At 37.4% G+C, this 22,574-nt stretch overlaps 1 protein-coding gene across 1 annotated transcript in view; it reads right to left on the reverse strand.

The window, feature by feature from the left end:
* Positions 1-22,574, reverse strand: part of SMC1B (structural maintenance of chromosomes 1B) — a 37,657-nt gene that overhangs the window by 7,309 nt on the left and 7,774 nt on the right. Inside the window, exons 8-21 of the mRNA XM_009879718.1 lie at positions 21,489-21,571; positions 20,300-20,507; positions 17,142-17,327; positions 14,414-14,593; positions 13,330-13,476; positions 12,566-12,703; positions 11,964-12,080; positions 8,205-8,311; positions 6,380-6,521; positions 4,858-5,003; positions 3,538-3,691; positions 2,010-2,108; positions 976-1,132; positions 59-213 (exon numbers count right to left, since the gene is read on the reverse strand). Of these exons, the coding sequence (XP_009878020.1) occupies positions 59-213; positions 976-1,132; positions 2,010-2,108; positions 3,538-3,691; positions 4,858-5,003; positions 6,380-6,521; positions 8,205-8,311; positions 11,964-12,080; positions 12,566-12,703; positions 13,330-13,476; positions 14,414-14,593; positions 17,142-17,327; positions 20,300-20,507; positions 21,489-21,571 (2,019 nt within the window). The remainder of the gene's footprint in view (positions 1-58; positions 214-975; positions 1,133-2,009; positions 2,109-3,537; positions 3,692-4,857; positions 5,004-6,379; positions 6,522-8,204; positions 8,312-11,963; positions 12,081-12,565; positions 12,704-13,329; positions 13,477-14,413; positions 14,594-17,141; positions 17,328-20,299; positions 20,508-21,488; positions 21,572-22,574) is intronic.

Consider the following 22,574-nt stretch of genomic DNA (forward strand, 5'->3'; position numbering starts at 1 on the left):
CTAGACAACAAAGCATCAAGTAGGCATTGTAAACCAAGCACCTGAAAACATGACACACCTGAGCACTACTGTCTCTGCAAAGTTTCTTGTAGATCTGATCAATAGCTACAGAGGCATGCTCAAAGCATCGGCTAAAAAGCTCGTATCTCTTTTTTTTCACTTGTTCAAATTCTTCCTTGCATGTTCTGGCCTCCTTTCTGCTGGTTTCAAAAGCTATGAAAAAAGAAAAAAACCCACCTGAAATTACTCCATAATAAGCTTCTCAGCAAATACACAGAATAAATATATATAGTGTATCATAACAAGCATCAAGTAAAACATTTATTGCAGAATAAGGTTCTAATGCACATAGAAGGAGCATACCAATATTACAAGTTTTCTTCCACATTTCAGATGGAGGCCCCAAAATTGAAAAGCTGGGATGTATTCAATTGAGTCTATGCCCCATTTGTCTGGAGCAATGAACAAAATTCTTCTCCTAATTCCTTCTGTAACCTGGGTAGCCTTAAGCAGCACCAGCATTTACCTGTTCCAGTTTCAGAACTCTTTGGTTTTCTTAATATGTTAATGTCTGCAATGCTCTTTGAGGATACCAATAATTTTGCAGTAATGCTCATGCCTGAGTCTGGACAACATGTATGTTCCTTTAAATATTCAAGAAAAATTTAAAGAATTATATGATTAAAGTCAGTAATTTTTAGAAAATAAGTAAAAATACTTTATGACATCACCTGGCCAACAAAGTATCTTTCCAATTATTCAAACTGTATTGCAATAAACTACCACAGAGTAAAGTATATGTTAATAAATTGTTTACATATAACTAAAAAGACAACTGAGACACTTGAGCACAAAAAATACCTTAATATCTGAAAGAAGCAAAGCCAGCAGGACTAACCCCAGAAAGAGGAATTTTAAATAGGGTGAAAACTCCCACAATCACAAGAGAGATTAATACGAAAGACTCAGTGTTACCATCTATTGATTCTTGGAACTTGTCCCGAGCTATCTGTAATTTCTCTACTGCTCTCAGGTTTGGAGCAGCTGTCTTCATTAAAGTGTTCTCTTTAGATTTTATTTCCTGCTGCATCTGGTTGAGATGACCTTGTATATCTTTATCAGACTCTAGGTCCTAAAGAAAAAAAAAACCACAACATCAGAGCAATAAAATTTGCTTTTAGGCCAAGACATTTTAACATATACGACAAGCATTCATGGTTTCTGGAAGAAGTACCCCACTCATCTAATAGCTTTAACTGGAAACACAGCAAAACAAAAAACTCCACTCAGAGTCTGAGTTCTCAGAATAAATTTACTGGGTCCTTAAGCAATGTTCCACAAGACCTTTAAAAACAGACAACAAATTCCCTTCAGCCTAGAAGTCAGGGTTAAAATACAACACAGGAGGAGGATTAGCTGACTTCACTGCTTGATTTGTAAGGAAAATCTCTAAAGACATGTTCTTGATGAATTTTTCGAGACAAGTCTTAGTGATGACAGATTCATCCCTTGCTCTGTACCTAGCCTCTGACAAAAAAAAATACAAAAAAAAGGCTGAAAAAACATGACCTAATGGACTGTTACAGAGGGAAGTATGGTAAGTCTCAGTCTCTGAGAATACTACAAAAAGAAGGTGTCACAACCCCCCTCGCAGCCAATCACTGGTTTCTAGAGTTTTGAGTCATAACCTATTGTGTTGAAACTTAAAGGCAGAAGGCAAAGGAGGAAGGAAAAAATCAGTTAAATTTACTATTTCTCCATTCTACTTTCATGGTTTAGGTAAGATTTAAATTAAATTTAGTTATATGGAAAATTGACCTATCCGGAAATCCCATACATTAGTGCTATGTATGACTGCAAAACCAGAACACACACACACTTTAGCTTAACAGCGTTTTTAGGAAGTTTCACTCAAAGACTAGGGTGAATAATAAATAATTTCAACAAATAAAATATTTAAATAAAAATAAAAAACTTCATCTCTAATAATTTCAAAAAATAAAGATTACCTTCAGGTCTTCTGCTAGGCTGCTGTAGTCGATCTGAATTGCCTCTTCCCTTTCATAGATACTTGATGTAGTCTGAGTGTCTTCTGTTTCAGTTCCTAGCTATAAACATGAAGGACATTCCAGTTCAAAAATATGACAGTTAACTTTTAAAGTGTTAAAACTACACATTAAAAGGATATAAAATGAGGAGACAGTGGTAACACAGTATGAGGTAAATTTATTCCATAGCTCCTCCCCTAGCCAAAATGGAATTAAGTTAGTTAAGATCTTAGGAGTCTAATTAAAAAATTGCACGTTTTAAATGAAGATGAAAATATCTGCTAATTTCAGTTTGAAGCTAAGATAAAAGCAGCCATGGTTTACTTATAATACATTTAAAACAATGTGCATAATGTAAATCTCCTGATTGGAGAGATTTACATTCCCATGATAATTCAATCCCCTTTCAAGGAATGGCTCTGAAGTGTGCAAGTCGAGGTATTTCTTCCACTCAGTTGGCCTCAGAAGAAATAAGTAGCTTCAATTCTGTATGGCATAAGCAGAGTGTCTTCTGGACACTGTAAGCCTGGAATTCAAACAACTACTCTCCCTTGAATGAAACACATGCTGCATGTCATTATCAGCCCCTTTCCCACCAAGATTCTTTCCCAGAACCAAATCTTACTGGTCTTCTCAGTGACATCAATTAGGAATCTAAGTTGTGATTCCTACTGCCCACCTCTTTGGTTTCATCTCTTCCTTATTTATGAACAGCACGAGCTGAGCTTCCTACATACTCCAATGATAAGCAGTTCATGTCCTTCCCCTTCAAAGACTGCCTGCCCCACTGCCTTCACTTTGTCTTCTGACCCACTCATTCATACCCATCCTCCAGCAAAAGCACTTTTCTAAGGAATGGGTTCACCAAGATTCCTTCCAAATTCACGTGCTTGTTACAAGTCTTTTAAAACCCATAGCTTTTTTGTTTTGTAACAGTGGAGGAAACTTAATTTCTCTTCACAAAAGATATGCTGGAAAAACAGGGAAGACTGAGAAAAATAGAGGGTCAATCTTCTGATAGAAGGAGTATTTCTACTTCAGCCTATGCCTGATTTCTGTGAATATATACATCTACTGAAGACAAAAGGATGATTTTAGACAGCATCTATATTATGGAAGATTAACCAAATATTATCTCAATCCATGTACATGCCTTATTTACATTTCTGAACTGACTCCTGTGTGTCCTCTTACGTATGTATATCTAGAATACTCCATCATACTGATTTTCTCGTACCACAGCGATTTTACATATTTCACAGGAATATAATTCAAGCATAAGCAAAAAATACTTGCAAACAATATTTGTCTACAAAAATACACAAAAATCCTCCTCTTGAATGGATGAGGCCCGATTACATGAGAAGTCTTACATAGTAATGTTAAATAAATACTAACAGCCCTGTAAGGAAAAAAATAAGTATCGTTAAATTCAAGACTTAATAATTGCTCCTCTGTGATACCTATCTTCTGTAAACATTTTAAGTACCTCTACTTCACTGATATCATCCAGTGATCCAGACAGGAGCTTTATTTTCAAGTCCTGCACCTTGCATTCAAGAAGCATATTATGTCGTCTTAATCTCTTCTCTTCCAGAGCGGTTTCTATAGCTGTAGCTTCCTTTTGTAATTTTGTAGTTTCCCTATATACACAAAAGGCGCAAAACAATTAGAAGAGCAGAAGCATCGCTGCCCATAACATCCACAGCCACGCAGCATGAAAAACAGTTACGAAGCACGTAGGGCTTTTTCCTCTACAACCCCCAAACATAAAGGCAAATGGTACTTAACTCCTATCCCCTTCATTCTCCCAAATTACTCAAGAGGTAAATGCTAGTAGCACAGACACAGTTTCATTATATTGCCAAGTTCACACTATAGCATGTTCAAATATCCACTTTTTCCTAACTACAACTGAACTCTGTTCTGTTCAGCTCTACTGAACATATGTGGAGATTTGATCCTTTTAAAATTTAATCACGTATCTTTTATTATTAGTCTACTTGAAATACACCTTGATTCTTTGCAAGAAATTCCTTTAATAGCATCAAGTTGCTAAATAAGGCAGAAACATAACAGTCTTATATTGCTAAAATTACACACTATAAAATGAATTACTAGGCATACAATCTATGAGTTTATATAAAATTCCACAAGTTTACCTAGCCATACTGTGCCAATGTGCCTTTTTTTTTTTTTTAAACATAAAGAAGATTCTTGATTAAGGGACCTTAAACTCATCAATAATAAGCAAGCATAAGAAAACTGAAGCATAAATTGTCCCCAAAGCAGTTGATTTAAAAGAACAGTTAGGTCACTGTTTTGTCCTTAAATTAATACTAGTTTAAGGTATCCAACACTTGAAAGGCCTGGAGAAAATGAAAACACTGAAATGGGGAAAAAAAAAAATTCTTATTAACTGAACCAACTGTACAACTCAAACATAAATGTGAAACTACCAGCACACTTAATACGCACCTCCAAACAAGTTGTAAGCTAACACATGCTTATCAGAAGTCACTACATACTTATCAGAAATCACGAGACCTAACACTAGGTAGATAATAAGATAATGTTATTCCATATGGTTTACAGGATGGTTCTTATAAAATAATCTTCACATTATTTTGGGAACAGCATACTGAGTTAGAAACACTTAACTAATGCATACTGTAAATACAAATTACCATGTCTCTAATGAATCTTTCACAAGAAAACAGAACAAGAGAAAAATCAAACATTTGATCACTAAAACTCTTCTAAATATTATTACATTAATAATTTTCCCAGGAGTACAATTAGTAATTACCTATTACGACTTAACAATGTCTTTCTGAACTCTTCAACTTCATTTTGGGCTTTTATAACCTCAGATTTATGAGCACTTAATCTATCCTTAAGATGTTGCTGTTCCTCCACAATTTCATTCACTTTTTTTAGAAGCTTCTCCTCATCCTGCATAGAAATATTTACATTTTCAAACTTCCACAAAAAACCTTGATATGGAACCTTTATTACACAGAAAGAAAGAGCTGAAGTTCAAACGTCTTACAATACATTCAAGCGTGTTACAACACCAAATCTGAAAGGCACAGGGAAAACAGGCAGCTCACAGATTTGTGACTCTATCGGACTAAACCACAAAGCCATCAAAGAAGGCAGGGATGCTAGGATGCCTACGGTCTGCAGGCTACTCCTTTTTCCTCAATTAGTCCCTTAGCCTTGCAAGAAGGATTCCATCTGCTGTAAATCTACAACATATCTAGCAACACCTAAGGTAACCCGAAATCCTTTCAGAAGTATTGTTCATTAAAAATAAATTGTTAGGTAATCCACAGAGAACAAAGAATCTGTGGAGGTACTCTAGAAGAGTCTTCCCCTATATAACCCATACCACTGCTAAATTGCTCGAAATGAGGTGCTAGAATATAATAAACCTAACTCTACATACATGAAGACATAGTCCTTATGAGACTAATATTATGGCAACTTAATCAGGATTTACTGGTATTGCACTATCAAAACAAAGTACCTTCAAAATTTAATACACTCAATCCTTCTCCAGGACAAAAGTATCTGAATTTTGTAAAAATCGTATTTCGGACGAATTATGCACACAGGCATGAAGTCAGACATTTTATATTTTTTTTTGTGCATGACTGAGTAGTGGTCTATTGTTTTTCCTCAGTATCAGAAATACATACTTTCTAATGCTAAAATACAGATTTCAAACAACGCATGTGGGGTCTTTTGCCCACTGTGGGGCAGTTTTATATTTCACTTTTGTTTCTTATTCCAAGAACTACTACACATCTTTTCTCCTTCCCTCTGCAGTGCACCACAAACACAGTTTATTTAACACGCAACATTAACACAGCAAAAAATTACTTACGAATAAAGAATGCTAAGAAGAAGGAATCCATATTACTTCAACTAAAAATCCAAATCAGTTTTCATGCAATTATTCTAAGCCTATTATTGGCTGTGAAGTACCTTAAAAATGCAAAGCATGGGAGCTGTTTACTGTTACTCATAAGATCTTCTAAAGCATCTCAGCCACATGCTACAAGTTTTATCTGTATTCATATGCTGCCTTTTCATATAAACTAAACAAAATATAACACTGTACACATAAAGTACCTTAGTATGATAGATCATTTCAAGGTTAAAATGAAAATATGCAACCACATTTTTTTTTTTAACATTTACAAAATCAACACTGAATTAAGCACTAGAAGAATCACTCGACAGAATCAACTACATTTGTTCAAAGTTGTAATTCAGTGCATTCTTTCCTCTCAGCCCCAGACAGATAAATATTTTACACTTACCTTCTGTAGCCCGATAATCTCAGGTTCATCTTTATGAATGGTCTCCCTCAACTCGCTGACTGCATTTGTTAATTTTTGTAGATGATCACGATTATATTCTAGCTGAATGTTTAGTCGTGTCTTCTGATTTTCAAACTCCAGTCTAGTCAAAGTGCAGTATTTCAAAATAACACTTACAAAGCAGGCTAGTAACTGTAATTTTAAGTTATTACAAGATGCATTTTCACTTTGACTATTCAGATAGTATTTTTATACCTTTTACTTGAACACAAAAATTTGCATACATTTGGATCATCGATACCACTACACCACATCCTGTAGATATACTGGAAGTTACAAAAATACAGTGATAATAGTTCAAAAAATACAATATAAAGATACAGCATGGCCACACTCAATATGGAAAGTAACACTAAAAGTTCAAGTATCTCAGTATGAATGATACACCTGTAAATGATGCAGATATGAGCTGGGCAAAAGCTACACTGACGCTGGGTATTCATCCAATGCTGGCGCTCCCTGCTCAGCCTCTGTAAGCCTCCTAGTCAGCTGGCACGTATGTTTATCTGAATATTATAAGGAACCTATCTCCACCGGGAGATGGCAATTAAGAAGCTTGAGACCAGAGCTTTTACACCATATCCAGCTTTGCTTATCGTCTCTCAATTGAGAGACCTGTATTTGTATACAGGTACAATGGCAGAAAATTCTTCACATGTTGCTGTGAGGAAGGACTGAAGTATAACTCAGCGGTTGTTTCCAGAAAGGTCTCCTCTCAGCTGTTACTGCCTGCCTCTGAGCTTTGAGCTTCCCAAATGATTTACCACTAGTGCTGCATCTGTCATTCAGGCGAAAGGGTTGGCACAACACCAGCTCCAGGCTCTTTAGACCTGGGCAAGAAGGCACCATAGCACAGGCTTACAGGACTAATGATGGCAAGTTAGGGCACAAGCAAGGCCAAGGCTGTACGTGCAGTGTAGCATAAGACCGTGCAAAAAGTTCCTCTTTTCATTGTTCTATTACTAACTTCTTACACTTCACCAGACTTCAGTTCTTGCAAACAAATAAATGACCAAATCACTTCAGCCAGCACTGCGCTACTACCTCACTGCAGCCCTAGTCAAAAACATACGTTTGGGCCAGTTTCTGAAAACCCGTCAGAGAGCCTCTTCGCAACTGAAGAGACAGCTGAAAAGAAAATGGGAGTTCAGTGCAGGCCATTACACTAGTCATGTATAAAAGGTGTCTTTTCTATAAATAATGCCAGGAAATGCACAAACTATCATTTGCCTGAAAACACCTGTAGTACAATTAGACAGTTCATTTTAACATTTTCATTCTTTACGATATAAATTTGTGTTCCTGTGACATGTGCCTGTTTGAGGGCAATACCAGTTGAGGATGCCTGTGAGAAAATTAAGATCCTGTTTTCCTTAATACTATGTTCCTATACCAAATCATTGAATCTTACATGCAATTCTCCTTTAAGATTTTTGATAAATGAGTGAGCCCTCATGCCATCCTTAATTTGTGATAGAGCTATTTTCCAATGTGGATTTTAGAAAACTATTCTTTGCTTTGTTTTTCGACACTAGCGCTACCAAAGTAGTAAATATTGTAAATATTACCTTTCAAGTTTGTAGCAAAATGTCACAGACTGTAACTGTCCAATAAACCCAAACTACTACCTAATCTTTGCAGCGATAAGATAACCTTTTACCACAAAAACCTAGAAGACTGTATTTCCTGTGATGGAGTTACTCATTTACCAGTGTGCCCAACCTAATACAAATTACTTTTTTTACATTTCAAGTACAAACACCACCTTCTCTTATCAATCTCCTCTTTTTGTCTCACGTGTTCTTGTTCATACACACGAATATTTTCTATACCAATTTCTTCACAGAACTCCCGGAAAACAGCATCCTCAGCCTTTGGATAAAAAGAAATGGAGCAAAAAATGTTTATAGCATTCTGGCACTCACAGAAGTACAACACTTAAACTTCATGCTACAGGCTAGACTTTCACAGTACTTTAAGAAACAGCCAACTGAACTACTGAGAAGTAATCTGTACTTGCCATTTTCAAATAACAATTTCAGTACAAATGCCAGATACAAGGCACGTGGTCTGCAAAAGGTAGCTCTGATCTAAGCTCTTCTTGACAACACCTGGTCATTCCAAAGACAAAGTCATCACAGCATAACCAGCTTCCCTAGTATTGCCTCTGGTTCCCAATCAACTGAAGACGAGAAAGCTGAATGGTATACAAGACACTAATCAGATACACCAGGTTTCTTGGTGTTTCTTGGTGTTCTTCATTTTAATCCTTTCAGATGATCCATAAATATTAATTATGATGTTCCATGTATAGCAAAGCCACAGTACAGAATTTCTCATTGCCTAATTATGCAGTATATACTAACAAAAGCTTCAGCCAAAACCAGTCCCAAAATTTTAATGAAACATTGAAGCAGGTGAACAGAATCATTGAATTGTCTAGGTTGGAAGGGACCTTCAAGAACATCAAGTCCAACCACCAACTGAGCACTGCCAAAACCACCACTGAACCATGGCCCTAAGCACCAAGTCTACATGTCTTCTAAATCCCTCCAGGGATGGTGATTCAGCCACTTCCCTGCACAGCCTGTTCCAATGTCTGATAACCCTTTCAGTGAAGAAATTTTTCCTAATATCCATCCTAAGCCTCCCCTGCCGCAACTTGAGGCCATTTCCTCTTGTCCTATTGCTTGATACTTGGGAGAAGAGACCAACACCCACCTCCTACAACCTCCTTTCAGGTAGCTGTAGAGAGCAATAAGGTCTTCTCTCAGCCTCCTTTTCTCCAGGCTAAACAACCCCAGTTCCCTCAGCTGCTCCTCATAAGACTTGTTCTCCAGAGCCCTCACCAGCTTCACTGCCCTTCTCTGGACACGCTCCAGCACCTCAATGTCTTTCTTGTAGTGAGGGCCCCAAAACCGAACACAGTATTCAAGGTGGGGCCTCACCAGTACCAAATATAGGGGGACAATCACTTCCCTTGTCCTGCTGGCCACACTATTCCTCATACAGGCAAATAATAGGTATAGCGTATATGGCAGGACTGAACAAAGAAATAGCAACAGCCTAAAGCATTTAGAACAAAACTCAATGGACTGAACAAAATTTTAAGAAAACTTTACAGGTCAAAACACAGTATTGTTTACATTGTTCTGGTATGCAGGCTTGTTTAACCAGATATCAAATACTACATCAAATCAAGTTATACTATTCATATAACACAATTCTTCTGGAGCTGATGACAAGCCTCAATTTACGGTTTGGTTTTGGGGTTGGTTTTTTTGGGTTTTGTTTTTGTTTTCAGAACAAGCAAATGAAAAGTTCTGTGGATCTGGAATTCTTATGGCCTAAACATCAATGACTATCTCAGTGTTTGCAGATGACAGACATCTGCACTCCCTCATGACTGTACCACAAGCAAGACAGAGAACATGCTGCAGTTTTGGCTTCTTTTTAGATGCAGAAGTCCAGCCATAGATTAATCCAAGAAAGACTGATGAGAATGGGTCAGAGGTTAGGAACTAAGTTACATACATACTTATACACCTCAAGTAATTCCAGACAGTGGTGAGGAATCTCTCTAAGAACCTACATTTACACAAGCATCTAGGTGTAGGGCTGCAAATTTTCTGGCTAAAACTGCAGCACTACTTTTCCATAGTTTGTACCAGATTCCTTTGTTTGCCCAGAGTAGGTAGGAACAAGCAGCTTCCAGAGAGAAGTAGAGATGAGGTACTTATTTCTCAGAGAGGCCAGTTGTTGTCTACTCCAGTAGAACACAGTATGAAACCCCTCTTCGTACCAGATTAGACTTTACTATTTATCACTTCACTAAATGCCTTCAGTCTTTTCACAATACCAAGCTTTTGAATTTTTCAGTTGTCTGTATGAACTCTTCTGGGGAACATCTGAAGATTAGAGAATGATAGGGAAAACAAGGCATGAGATGGCAGAACAGTCTACAGAAAAAAAATAGCTAGGAAACCTAACTGTTGGATCATATAGAGAACTTCTGTTACTGATAAAAAGCAGAACGGAGCAGGTTCTAATGACAGAAGTTGTTTTGTAGCATAACAGATAATGAATTTGGACAGGTGGGGATAGCATAAGGTTCCTAAGCTCTGCATCAGCTACCTCTCAAAAAGGAGGGAGAGCAAAGAAGACTCAGTTATATCATAGGCTAGTTCCATCTTCCATGAATTGGACTCCAAATGAATGTAGGCATACAACAACCTTAAAAGAAACAGAACAAAACACCACAACAAACCCCAACATTAAAAAAAATACAAACCTGAAATACCCCTTCCCCCCCAAAACACCCACCCAAACAAAAAACCCAAAACCAGCAGGATTTGAATTTGCTGACAATCACCATGTGCACCTCAACCATTCCCCCAGGGTAATCACAGTGCACAGAAAATAAAGCACAGATATTGGCTACTTCTCAGGAAGAGAAAGGAATTTTCACACTATGCTGCTCTTTATCTACTTTGCTAGTGTAGAGTGGTATAACAGGTCATCACCTAGACATAACACCTGTGAGTTCAGAACAAAGCACTCCAGCAGTGCTGAGAACTGTTCTCAGCTCTAGAAAACTGATACACAACTCATGTCCTAATGGCATGTGCCTGCCTGATCTATTTTGCCTGCGGGTTGCAGAAGTGGTGGATCTTCTCTTCTCCAGATGAAAAGATATTGATAGAGCACTTCCATGTACATACTGATTACAGAGTTCTGCAAATCTTGCAGATGCATATAGAGTTTAGGATACGCACATGCTGTCAGAAATCCACATGGGCCTGGAAGACTTCACGCCAAAAGAAAGTTACAGTCTAGTCATGCAGTCACGCTGCGTAATTCTCTCTCCACAAAAAGGAAGGATCCTGTAACTACAGTTTCTTAGAAGATCTTGGACATTAGAGTCAGAGAATGAATAAGCTGAGACTTATCAAATTTTACCCTCAGGCCATGAAAGACCTATAGAGTATTTTTCTGGGATTTGATCTACAGTGAAAGTTTGCACTGAGAGCTTTAATGTTGTGAACTTTGATGGATTGTCCCTGCTAAATACTACAGAGTAAATCATATCTATTAGCAGAGCAGGAAAAGGTGGGGAAAACCAACCCACGTTCTTCAAACTCAAAAATCTTCTCCTACGTCAAACAAAATTACAATGCGTATATTAAGCAAAGCTTCATCTGGTATTCAAGAAGTAGATGGATTTGGTTGGTTAAGTTTGTGTTTGGCACATAAAAGTAATGGAATTTTGATTTTAAGGAAACTGATTTGCAAAGCTGTGATACACACATACATACTAACTTCTAAGTGCACTTCTGTTCCCAGTTACCTTGATAGCAAAGGTAGAAAACATGGGAAAACTGTTGGAGTAACTTACAACTACTACAACAAAGTAGTTTACAAAGTTAAAAGTTGACCAAGTTCTAAAAATTACCAAGGAACAGAAGTTTCTGTAGTACAAGAGCATAAGCTGTTATATATGACCATGACAGAAGGTGTTAATTACCTCATTAATTTTTTTCTGAAATTCTTCTATTTTTTCTTTTCTTTTTGCTACTCCTTCATTCAGCATATTATGCTGAGACTCAATATTTACCAGTTCACTTTCCAGTTTTGATTTTTCCTAGACAGAAAGGAAAGATTGTAACTTTTCTTAAAAGAATAGTCAACTTTCTACAAATTAAGAGACTATTCTGTTCCAGATTAACTGTGTTTTTCTGATTAAAATCATTAAATATTTTCTTCTCAAATGCCACTTATTGTTGGTGATTTGCTTGCAATGATTACAGTTGTAATGAGTAGAAAAGCAAATTACAGTATAAGTATAATTTAAAGTGCATTTTATAGACTTCTAAAGGTTACTAAATGATAAACCAAGCTTACCAGAAATTCAGATTTAAAACCTAAAACAGAAAAAGCCTCATGTAAATTAATTTATATATATTTTATCAGTTACTTAGTCATAACTGCTGCATGTAAAACTTAAACTGAATTTTTAAAAAACTACGCAATTACTGGTAATTACAATTACCAATCACTGGTAATTACAGCTTAGGTAAAAACACCACAATTATTAAACATGAAAATTATAAAGGCTTAGTACTATACCATGTAGAGATTAAAGAGATGTTTCTTTTTAATAAGATCTAATTCACTCTGTGAATATTTAAGTCGTGTCTGAATCCCATGGCACTGAGCATGCAACTGTTTCAAGTCAGTCTCCTTACGTTTGATCTTCATTAAGTCCTAAAAAAATATTACAATGGAAGAAAAAGCATTTTAAACAAAAGGTACCTTATTTGGAAATTACTCATTTTTCAGATTCATGCACTATATAAAGCTAGCTTCACTGGCACAGGCCCCATTTAAGGTAAATGCTGATAGCATTGGTCATATTCAATAGCAATTCTGTAACAGATTTATTTCTCAAAAGAAAGCACATGCTTGCAAATTCCAAAATTCCTACTCCATCCCTCCTCCAAAATAACTACAGGTATGAGAAATCATTTTACACTGCCAAGTTTTGGTACCTGCAAATGTTTTAATGTTGACAGAACGTATCATATTTTTCACTACAAGTCTTCAGGTACTTTGAACAACAGCTCTTTTTCCTTGAAGGAATTTGTATCAACACCATTGACCTCATTCTCCACCTCTGTGATATGTGAGCCAACCCACCAGCTACGGACAAAGACTCACAGCTGATTACTATTAACTAGAAGAAGACAAACAGCTATTATGTCCTGTCTGCATCTTCTAGAAGTTATGAAAATTACCTTTTTAGAAAATTATTTCCCCATAGCTGAATTAAATTAAATACAACTTTTACTCCTTTATGCCTTTTGCAGTTAAGTGCTTTTTAAGAGACCTACCTTTAACTCATTATTCAAGCTCTCTCTTCTTGCTTTTATTTTATTCATTTCTTTATCATCCCAACATCTAGCTTTAAGTCTTAAATCACTTGATCCTCCAGAAATCACTCCAGATTTCAAAAATAAAGTTCCATCAAGAGCCACTGTCTGGAAGAAAAAAAGTATTAAAACAAATAAATAAATCTGAACACAAAGCAACCTAAATATCCCATGAACTAATGCACCAAGATATAGTAGTTAAACAAGCGACAACGACATTTTAGTTGGACTCCAATTTATCTTTCTGTTCCAAACCTGCTAAAATGATATACACAAAGCCACAAAAAAAGTCTGTTGTTTCCTGGCACTAGTCACATTTTGGTATTATTGCAACTGATCAGAAAAGGAAGTGAAATTGTATTTAGGAAATTATTGTGAAACATTTGTGTATACTCCGGCAAGATTATGTCTGGTTTGGTAGAGCAAACCAAGCAATGTGATAATGGAGTGAAGTAAAACAGCTTATTTGTAAACAGAAAGTGTAAATTTTAGTAAAGAACGTAGGTATTCTTGTGACTTAACTGGATTCCAAGTAAACATGATTTCACAATCACCTTCAACTTAGAGCTGTTTTAATCAAGATTTTATAACGTTAAGTAAGTGCATAAAATGGCGCTCCAGTCCTCAACACAGTCTACATCTAAAACTAAGAGATTCTGTCAGATATTCTGAAGATTTTTTTGAAAGCATTTCTTCATAGAAAAGCTAGCAAAATGAAGTTTGTACTTTTAAATCAGTTTTAAGATCAGGATTATCCCTCCTTCCTCCTCTTCATCAACATGACCATATCAAGAAACACATTTGGACACTAGCTATCCTCCAATTTGCCTACTTTTCCCAGAAAATCACTTAAATTTACTACCATACAGAAGAAAATACAATCATGTGAAATATCTGGGGGTTTATTTGTGTGGGAATAGACTAGACAAACAATTCTATGTTTATCTGCAATACTTCCTGGGATGTTTATAGGAGAATTATTTAAATGGCATCAAGCAGGTAACTACAATGAAAAAAACATACACAACAAAATTCAGCTTCTTACTTTCAACCTCACTGGTCCATCAAATGCTATTTGTTTTGCTTCTTTAACTGTTTCACAGACCAAGCTATTCCCACTCACAAACTGAATCACTTTTTTCAGTGGAGGAAACGGAGTTTGTACAACATCCACCACCATTTTAGCTCCTTTTATCTCTCTTAACTTTTCGTTGATTGGTCTAACCTATAAAGCAAATAAGCAGCGTTTAGAATCCATGTTGTAATAGCAAGGCTAATCCAAACCAAATCTGAGTGGTCTAGGGACAGGACATATAAGTCAACAGAATGGGGGCCTCAGTCACTACAAGACTAGAAACAGACTTGGTTTTCATATTCTGTGTATGCTACAGTCCTTACAGCTGTACAACCTATTTCACTGTGCACGAAATACAAATATGCTAATTCAGGTAGCCAGGGGAATAAACAAGATGAGTTAAATATCTGTGTGCAGTCACAGGGCTACAGTCGTCTTGGGATCACGGAGACATGGTGGGATGGCTCCCACAGCTGGAGCGGTAGGGACAGAGGCTCTTTAAGAAGGACAGGCTGGGAAGACGAGGTGGTAGAGTTGCCCTATATCTGAGGGAACAGCTGGAATGCATGGAGCTCTGCCTCGGGAAGGATGATGAGCCAATTGAGAGCTCATGGATAAGGAATGAAGAAAGAACAGGTAAGTGTAACATTGTAGTGGGTGTCTACTACAGGCTGCCTAAACAGGAAGAACAAGTGGATGAGGCTTTCTACAGACAGCTACAAGCAGAATTACATTCACAGGCCCTGGTCCTCATGGGGGACTTGAACCACCCCAATATCTGCTACAGGAACAACACAGCAGGGTGTAAGCAAACCAGGCAGTTTATGGAAAGCATCGATAATAACTTCCTTACCCAAGTGACAGAGAAGCTGATGAGGAAAGGTGCTCTGCTAATCCTTACACTCGCCAACAAGGAGAGGCTTGCTGGGATGGAAAGGTCAAAGGCAGCTCTGGCTGCAGTGAGTGTGAGATATGAGACTTCAGGATTTGACAGGAGGGAGCAGGACAAAAGGCAAGCTCACAACCCTGGACTTCAGCAGAACAGACTTTGACCTCTTCAGACATCTGCTCGATAGAGTCCCATGGGATAAGGCCCCAGACCAAAGAAGGGCCCAGGAATGCTGGTTAATATTCAAGGACCACCCCCTCCAGCCTTAAGAGCTATCACCCCAATGAGCAGAAAGTCAGGCAAAAATGCCAGGAGGCATTTGCCAGCTCCTGGCAAAACTCAAACACAAAAAGGAAGTATACAGATGGTGGAAGCAGGGACAGATAGCCTGGCAGGAATATAGAGGCGTTAGGAAAGCCAAAGCCCAATTGGAATTGAATCTGGCAAGGGATGTCAAAGAAATGGCTTCTGTAACTACTTAGGTGATAAAAGGAAGGCTAAGGAAAATGCGGGCCTGCTGCTGAATGAGGCAGGGCACCTAGTGACACAGGATATGGAATGGACTGAAGTACTGAATTCCTTTTTCACCTCCATCTTTACCAGCAAGACTGGCCTGCAGGTATCCCAGGTTCCAGAGACCAGGGGGAAAGTCTGGAGCAAGGAAAACGAACACTTGGTGGAAGGGCATCAATTCAGGGAATGCTTAAGCAAACTGGACACACATAAATGCGTGAGCCCTGATGTGATGCAATCACCAGTGCTGAAGGAACTGGCTGACAACATTGCAAGGCCGCTCTCAATAATCTCTGAATGATCATGGCAACCAAAAGAGGTGCCTGAGGACTGGAAAAAAACAAGTGTCACTCCTGTGTTCCAAAGGGGGCAACAAAGAGGACCCAGGGAACTACAGGACAGCCAGTCTCACCCCGATGTCTGGGAAAATGATGGAGCAACTAATCCTAGAAAACGTTTCCAGGCACATGAACAACAAGAAAGCCTTGGAGGAACAGTCACCATGAATTCACCGAGTTGGTTGAGTCTGACCAACCCGGCAGCCTTCTACACTGAAATACTGGTCTGGTAGACAAGGGGATAGCAGTGGATATTGTCCTTCAGTAAGTCTTTCACAGAATCACAGAATTTTCAGAGTTGGAAGGGACCTCTAGAGATCATCTAGTCCAACTCCCCTGCTAAAGCAGGATTGCCCAGAGCACATTACTCAGGACTGCATCCAGGCGGGTTTTGAAAATCTCCAGAGAAGGGGACTCCACAACCTCCCTGGGCAGCCTGTGCCAGTGCTCTGGCACCCTAACTGTAAAGAAGTTTTTTCGTGTGTTGGAACGGAACAATACTGTCTCTCATAAGATCCTCATAGAGAAGCTGACAAAATATGGGTTGGATCAACAGACAGTGAGGGAGATTGAAAACTGGCTGAACAGACAGGCCCACAGAGTGGTGACTGGTGGCACAAAGTCCAGCTGGAGGCCAGTAACTAGCCATGTCAACACTGGGACCAATCCTGTTTAGCATCTTCCTTAATCATCTGGATGATGGGGCAGAGTGTACCCTCAGAAAAATTGCTGATGACACCAAACTGGTGGGAATGGCTGATATGCTAGATGATCATGCTGCCATCCAGAAGGACCTTGGCAGACTGGAGAAATGGGCCAACAGGAACCTCATGAAGCTCACCTCATAAGTGCTTTGCTTTAACACTTAAGCCCGTTTTAATTAAGCTTAAATGACCTAATATCAAGATATACAAATGTATTAACTTGCTGATGACAGGAAAAAGAAAAGTGTACTTACGTCAAGGTAATCCAAAGCAAGAAAAGTTTCAGGTTCAGCTCGTTCTTGTTTTAGGAACCGAATGCAATCTTTTGCTGTTTTTTCAGTGGCAACAACAATAGCAGTCATGTATTTGCTGAATACCTTGGTAACAGCAAGCTGGTATTTTTTATGAGTAGGATGACACAGGTCAAGCAGTCTTCCAAACTGAAGATAAAAATATACGGAAATAGTAATATGTTATTTGGATTTCAAATAATATTTCTGCATACAAGATAATGAAGGAGTAAGAGGAAAACATGTTACCCATCTACCAGCTGCTCTCTCTTACAATGGCTGTACATCAGAAAAATAACAGAAATTGTAGCATTCAATCCAAATAGCATAGTATGCCTCCAAAATCTTTAGGGATTTCATTTTCCCCCTGAGGTTAGAGTTACACATCTCGATGTTTTACTCACAATATCTAGCATACAATTCTAGTGTATGCTATGTAAGTATGACAATAGCAAAGTTAGCTAAGCATCTTTTTTGGAGAGAACAAAGTATCTAACCCACAATAAGATCTTCGAATGGCAATAAAGTCTTAAACAAACAGAACTGTTCACTGCAAAATGGTAGCAAGAAAGGCAGTATTTGTTTCAACCCCCCAAAAATAGTATCTGCTTACTTTAGTAGCATGAAAAGAATAAAAAGTGCTTTTCTCGTAGTCCAAATAATCAAGCCTGTTTTGCCATATATTGAAATAACACCTCCACAGATAAAACTAATTAGTCCTTTGCTGTGTATGTTCCCTAAAGATCTTTTGTTCCATTTCTGTAACCAATTACAGATTACCAATTACAGGCACAGTTGACGTTTCCCTGAATGTGGTGTTGGGGGATATGGTGTAGGGTAGAACTTTGTAGAGTAGGGTAGATGGTTGGACTCGATGATCCCAAGGGTCTCTTCCAACCTAGACAATTCTATGATTCTATGCATGATTAAAGGTACTGATGCACATTCTGAACACTATAACCTGTAAATTTATGCAAGAACTTTTTTCTTTTTGACACACAGCTACTGGTCTCCTCTTGCATATCTACAGTTTCATCCTTATCAAATTTAAAGAAATGGTAACAGGAAGACAACTCGTAAGAGTTTACGTGATAGGTCATCCACAGTATTGTCTCATGAATGATATAATTGAGTTAATTTCAAGTAGATCAAATCCCAGCCTCCTATGATGTACTTTCCTACCCTTCTCTTGACAAATGTTCTCCTTTTTCTGAAAAACAGTAGAAGCAAGGATAACACCCAACACCACAAGGGTCTCTATTTAGTTTCCTGGCTTTCTCACACACTGTCATCTACTTGATATTTCTATCTGCAGCTCAGACACATGTTTCAGACATGCAAAACTATACAGGGGATCTATATAGTTTCAGTTCAGACACAGGCATTTAAGTCCAGATGGAATGCCAGATTTCTGTGGAAACAAATAATGACAGCCCAACTGAATGTGTAACAATAGCAACTTTGCCAATTAAAGTTACCAGTGTGGCAATGTTGTTTTGAAACTTAAATTGTAAAACCTGTAATCAGCTGCAAAATTCACTTTGTTGATCAGACAAATCCACGAAAATGCATACAGCGGCAATCACATTGCTGCTTGGCTGTTCCAGTAACTGGGACGTTCACCAATCATAACAAGAATGTTTTAACAGAAGAACAGAAGCTTTAAAATGAATATAAGAACTAAACACTTAAAGCTGTATGCCACTTTTTGCCTATGAAATCAAGAGGTCAATAAGATTTCTTCCAGTTCTACCTGAGTATTTAGTGGACTACCAGAAAATGAAATGTGTCATGACCTTTCCATCCTAAAACTTTAACTTGGATTGTGTTCAGTAATCTGGAATTAGTACAGAGTGTAAGGAGCAGCTCAGAAACAACTCTGTTGCCTCATATGCTGGTATTGGGAAAACTATTGCAGGAACAAGGGTAACTAAAGCAGGTATCATGAAGACTTTCTGTAATGGGATAAGTCAAATCGGTTACATGAATTATCTAGTTTTTATTTATTAGAAGCCATCACATCTGAAACTACTCTTAAATTTGCAGCTCCTGAACACCAGCTCTCCCCTAAGCCAGCAAGGTATCGCCACTCTGATCCAGTTCTTTTCAAATAGGGATACAATGCAAAGAATGAGCAAAAAGAGAGACACCAAACATCTTTTTGATTTTTTGGAACACCTTGTTAACATGGATGAAAAAATTCTGAAGAACAGCTGAAAAACAAATTTCTTAATATCTTGAGAAAACAACAGGATCAGACACTTGCCGGATTCTGAGGAGGTTCCAGAAAAGAAGAAGAAGCAAAGAAGAACTGAAAACATTTTATTTTTTATGTTCTTATGTCAGCACTTGGAAGCAGAGATATGTCACCTTCTAAACATTAAAAAAAAAAAAAAGATTCCCAGCTTGTACATCTCAACTGACTGTGTACATCAAAAAGGATTGCTTACACTGTGACATACTCAGATACCAATAACTCAATTGATCAGATTTATTATAGAGTTCTTATTTGGAATGGCTTCCAACCTTGATGTAAACATTTTTAAGTGTTGATAAAAAGGTGTAAACATGCCACATAAACCAATCAATGTCTGATGACAATTCAGAATCAATACATAGAACACTTAATGGCATTACTGAAGAGTACTTTAAGTAAAATATGGTAACTGATAAGCAAAGACAGACCATTTGGTAACATAAGAAAAGTCTCATGCACCTAAGAAAAATTGTCCTTTGGAAGAAGTATTCAGCTGTGAGACCGTTTACCCTGGAAAGAATTTCCCATTCATTTGTGCAAAATAAGTAAGTAAAAAATATGTCTGAAGACAAAAAAAAATAAAACAAAAAAGTAAATAAATCAAAACCGCACAAAATCACACAAGAGATCAAAATTATTCTTTGATTTAAGCAGTAATCTGTCTATTTGTGGAAACTGAAAAATAATGACTGAAAGAATAGTAGCATATACTGTAATACTATTTCACCAAGTACACTCAAACTAGCATAAAATTCAAAACAATATTCAAGATAGACTGAGTAAGCAGCTAGAGTAAATTGGGCTAAGGCAGAACTCTTAAATCTTAATTCTAAAATAAGGCATTTAAATAAGGCCATTCAATTACCACAGAATCTGGATATAGTCTTTTGAGACTTTCCAGGATCTCTGCTCTCATTTGCTGACGCCTTCCTTCATGGTAATCAATTTTGGCATTCTGCAGTTCACCAACTATTTTGTTCAATTCTTCATTCACTTCAGCTATTCGTATTGTTGAATTTTCAATTTCCTTAGTTAGCACTTCCTCTTGCTGTTTTTTCTCTGCTAACGACTCACTGAACGGAAGCAAAAATAGCAAAGTGATTTACTATTTCATTTATGCAAGCTTTTAGCTTATAAAATTAGTCATTCTGTGGTCACAGACTATGAAAATCATTGAAGATTTTATCTATAAGAAGCTACTTCTTATACAAGCTGCAGTCTACGGTATAAGCTATTTTTAAGGTTTCAAAATTGAGTTCAAGTGAGAGTTTTTGCCTGCATAACATGCACCCATACTGTTTTATCCTCTAAGAAGGACTGAGAATTCTTACACAAAATTATGACTCACTTTATGCACAAAGTCACTAAGGCTCTACCACACTCTACTACAACTACTTAATTAAAATAATTTTGCATCACACCAATCACACTGGGTCTGCTGCTCCCTGTCCATGGCAGAACTTTGTTCGGTACACAGAGAGCATTAAGCCGAAGCACACAGTACAGATGCATAATAAAAGACAGGTTGGGAAAAAATGTCTCTAGAGATCAGACAACTCTGACCTCCTGCACAAAACACAGGCAAATGTCAAAGTTATTTCAGGTTGCTTAATTTTGGGCTTATAGACCTTACTTCACAAAGAGTAAAAAATCAGATAGAAGAGGAGACCCAGGAAGCAAGAACTGAACTGTGCTCCTAATACCCAATGTAAGTATTAACTACTTCCTAGAGCAGCACAACTACAGAACTGCCTTGTTTTCTCACCCAGAATTTGTACACTAATAGACCCATACCCTACCTGCAGTGACAAAATTTGCATACCTACAAGAAATTAGAAGCAATTATAAAATTGGTTTCAAACAAAATATGGATGAGTCATCACACTTCCTACTTTATTTTGACAGCCAAAGTAACTGGAATATTAATTAGAATAAGTAAGAATTCTAATTCTTATTAAAATTTGAAATAGAAAAGAATTAGAAGCCTGCTATGTTAATTTGAAAATACATAATATGTGAGAAATCCAATTAGCTTTTAGGTTTTTTTAACATACGTGCATATCTTGGCATATTCTTCCAACTTCTCTATTCGTTTTTCATGCTCTTCTATCTGTTCCATGGTTTGTTTTATGTTTTCCTACATAATCACAAATAGAATGTGTTAAAAACAAACCAGAGGAAAATGACAGTTTTATAGCAAGACATGAAGGTTTTAATTCAGAACAAGTACTGAGACAGATCTTTTCTGCCTTGTTGGTATTTCATGCTGAAGTAATAGCATCACTTTTTCAATTGTAGATGCCAAACTGCACCATGAATAATAAAGGAAAATTATTTTATCAAGGTGATTACTTGATTTTTCATGTTTGGCTACAGTTCAGAGAAAGCCTCTTCAGCATAAAGAATCATAACACCATCAAATAAAACAACTTTAAACACAGGGTTAGTAAATTATAGGTGTTAAAACAAAAAAGGTGCTTTTTCTTGGCCCGAGATTAACAGAAGCTTTTTCCTAAGGACAGATGAAGAAGTTGATATAGAGGTTTCAACCTGACACAAAAGCATTGTACTAAAAAACAAACCAACAGTGAAACAAGTATTTTCAATTACCCAAAGTGAATAAAAATGCATTAACTAAAGCAAATGAAAGAAAAAACCAATACTGTTACCTACACATTTTATTAAGCCTTCATTTAACTTCTGAAATCCTTGTGACCTTTAGAATAGCTGTAAGGATGGAGAGTCCTCAACCTCTTTGTGCACCTGCTTCAATGTTTGACTATCCTTGAGATAAAATAGCTTACCTAATAGCTATTTGGAATTTCCCACATTCTAAGTTGTGCCTGTTGTCTCTCATCCTATCACTGTGCACTTCTAGAAGGAGTGTGGTTCTATCCGATTCCTATCCTCCTGTTAGGTAACTGCAGACAGCAATAAGGTCTCCTCTCTTTCTCCAGGCTGAACAGATTCAGTTCTCTTAGCCTCTCCTCATAGCTGGCCCCAGCCAGCTTGGTGGCTCTCTGCTATACTCACTCCAGGATGCCAGTATCTTTTTTTAATGTTTAACAGCCCAGAACTGGACAGAGCATGCCAGATGTAGTCACATACATGTTGGATTGTGAGGAGTGATCACCAAATGT

Source organism: Charadrius vociferus, unplaced genomic scaffold, assembly GCF_000708025.1.
Source record: "Charadrius vociferus isolate BGI_N301 unplaced genomic scaffold, ASM70802v2 scaffold90, whole genome shotgun sequence".
Taxonomy (NCBI): Eukaryota; Metazoa; Chordata; class Aves; order Charadriiformes; family Charadriidae; genus Charadrius; species Charadrius vociferus.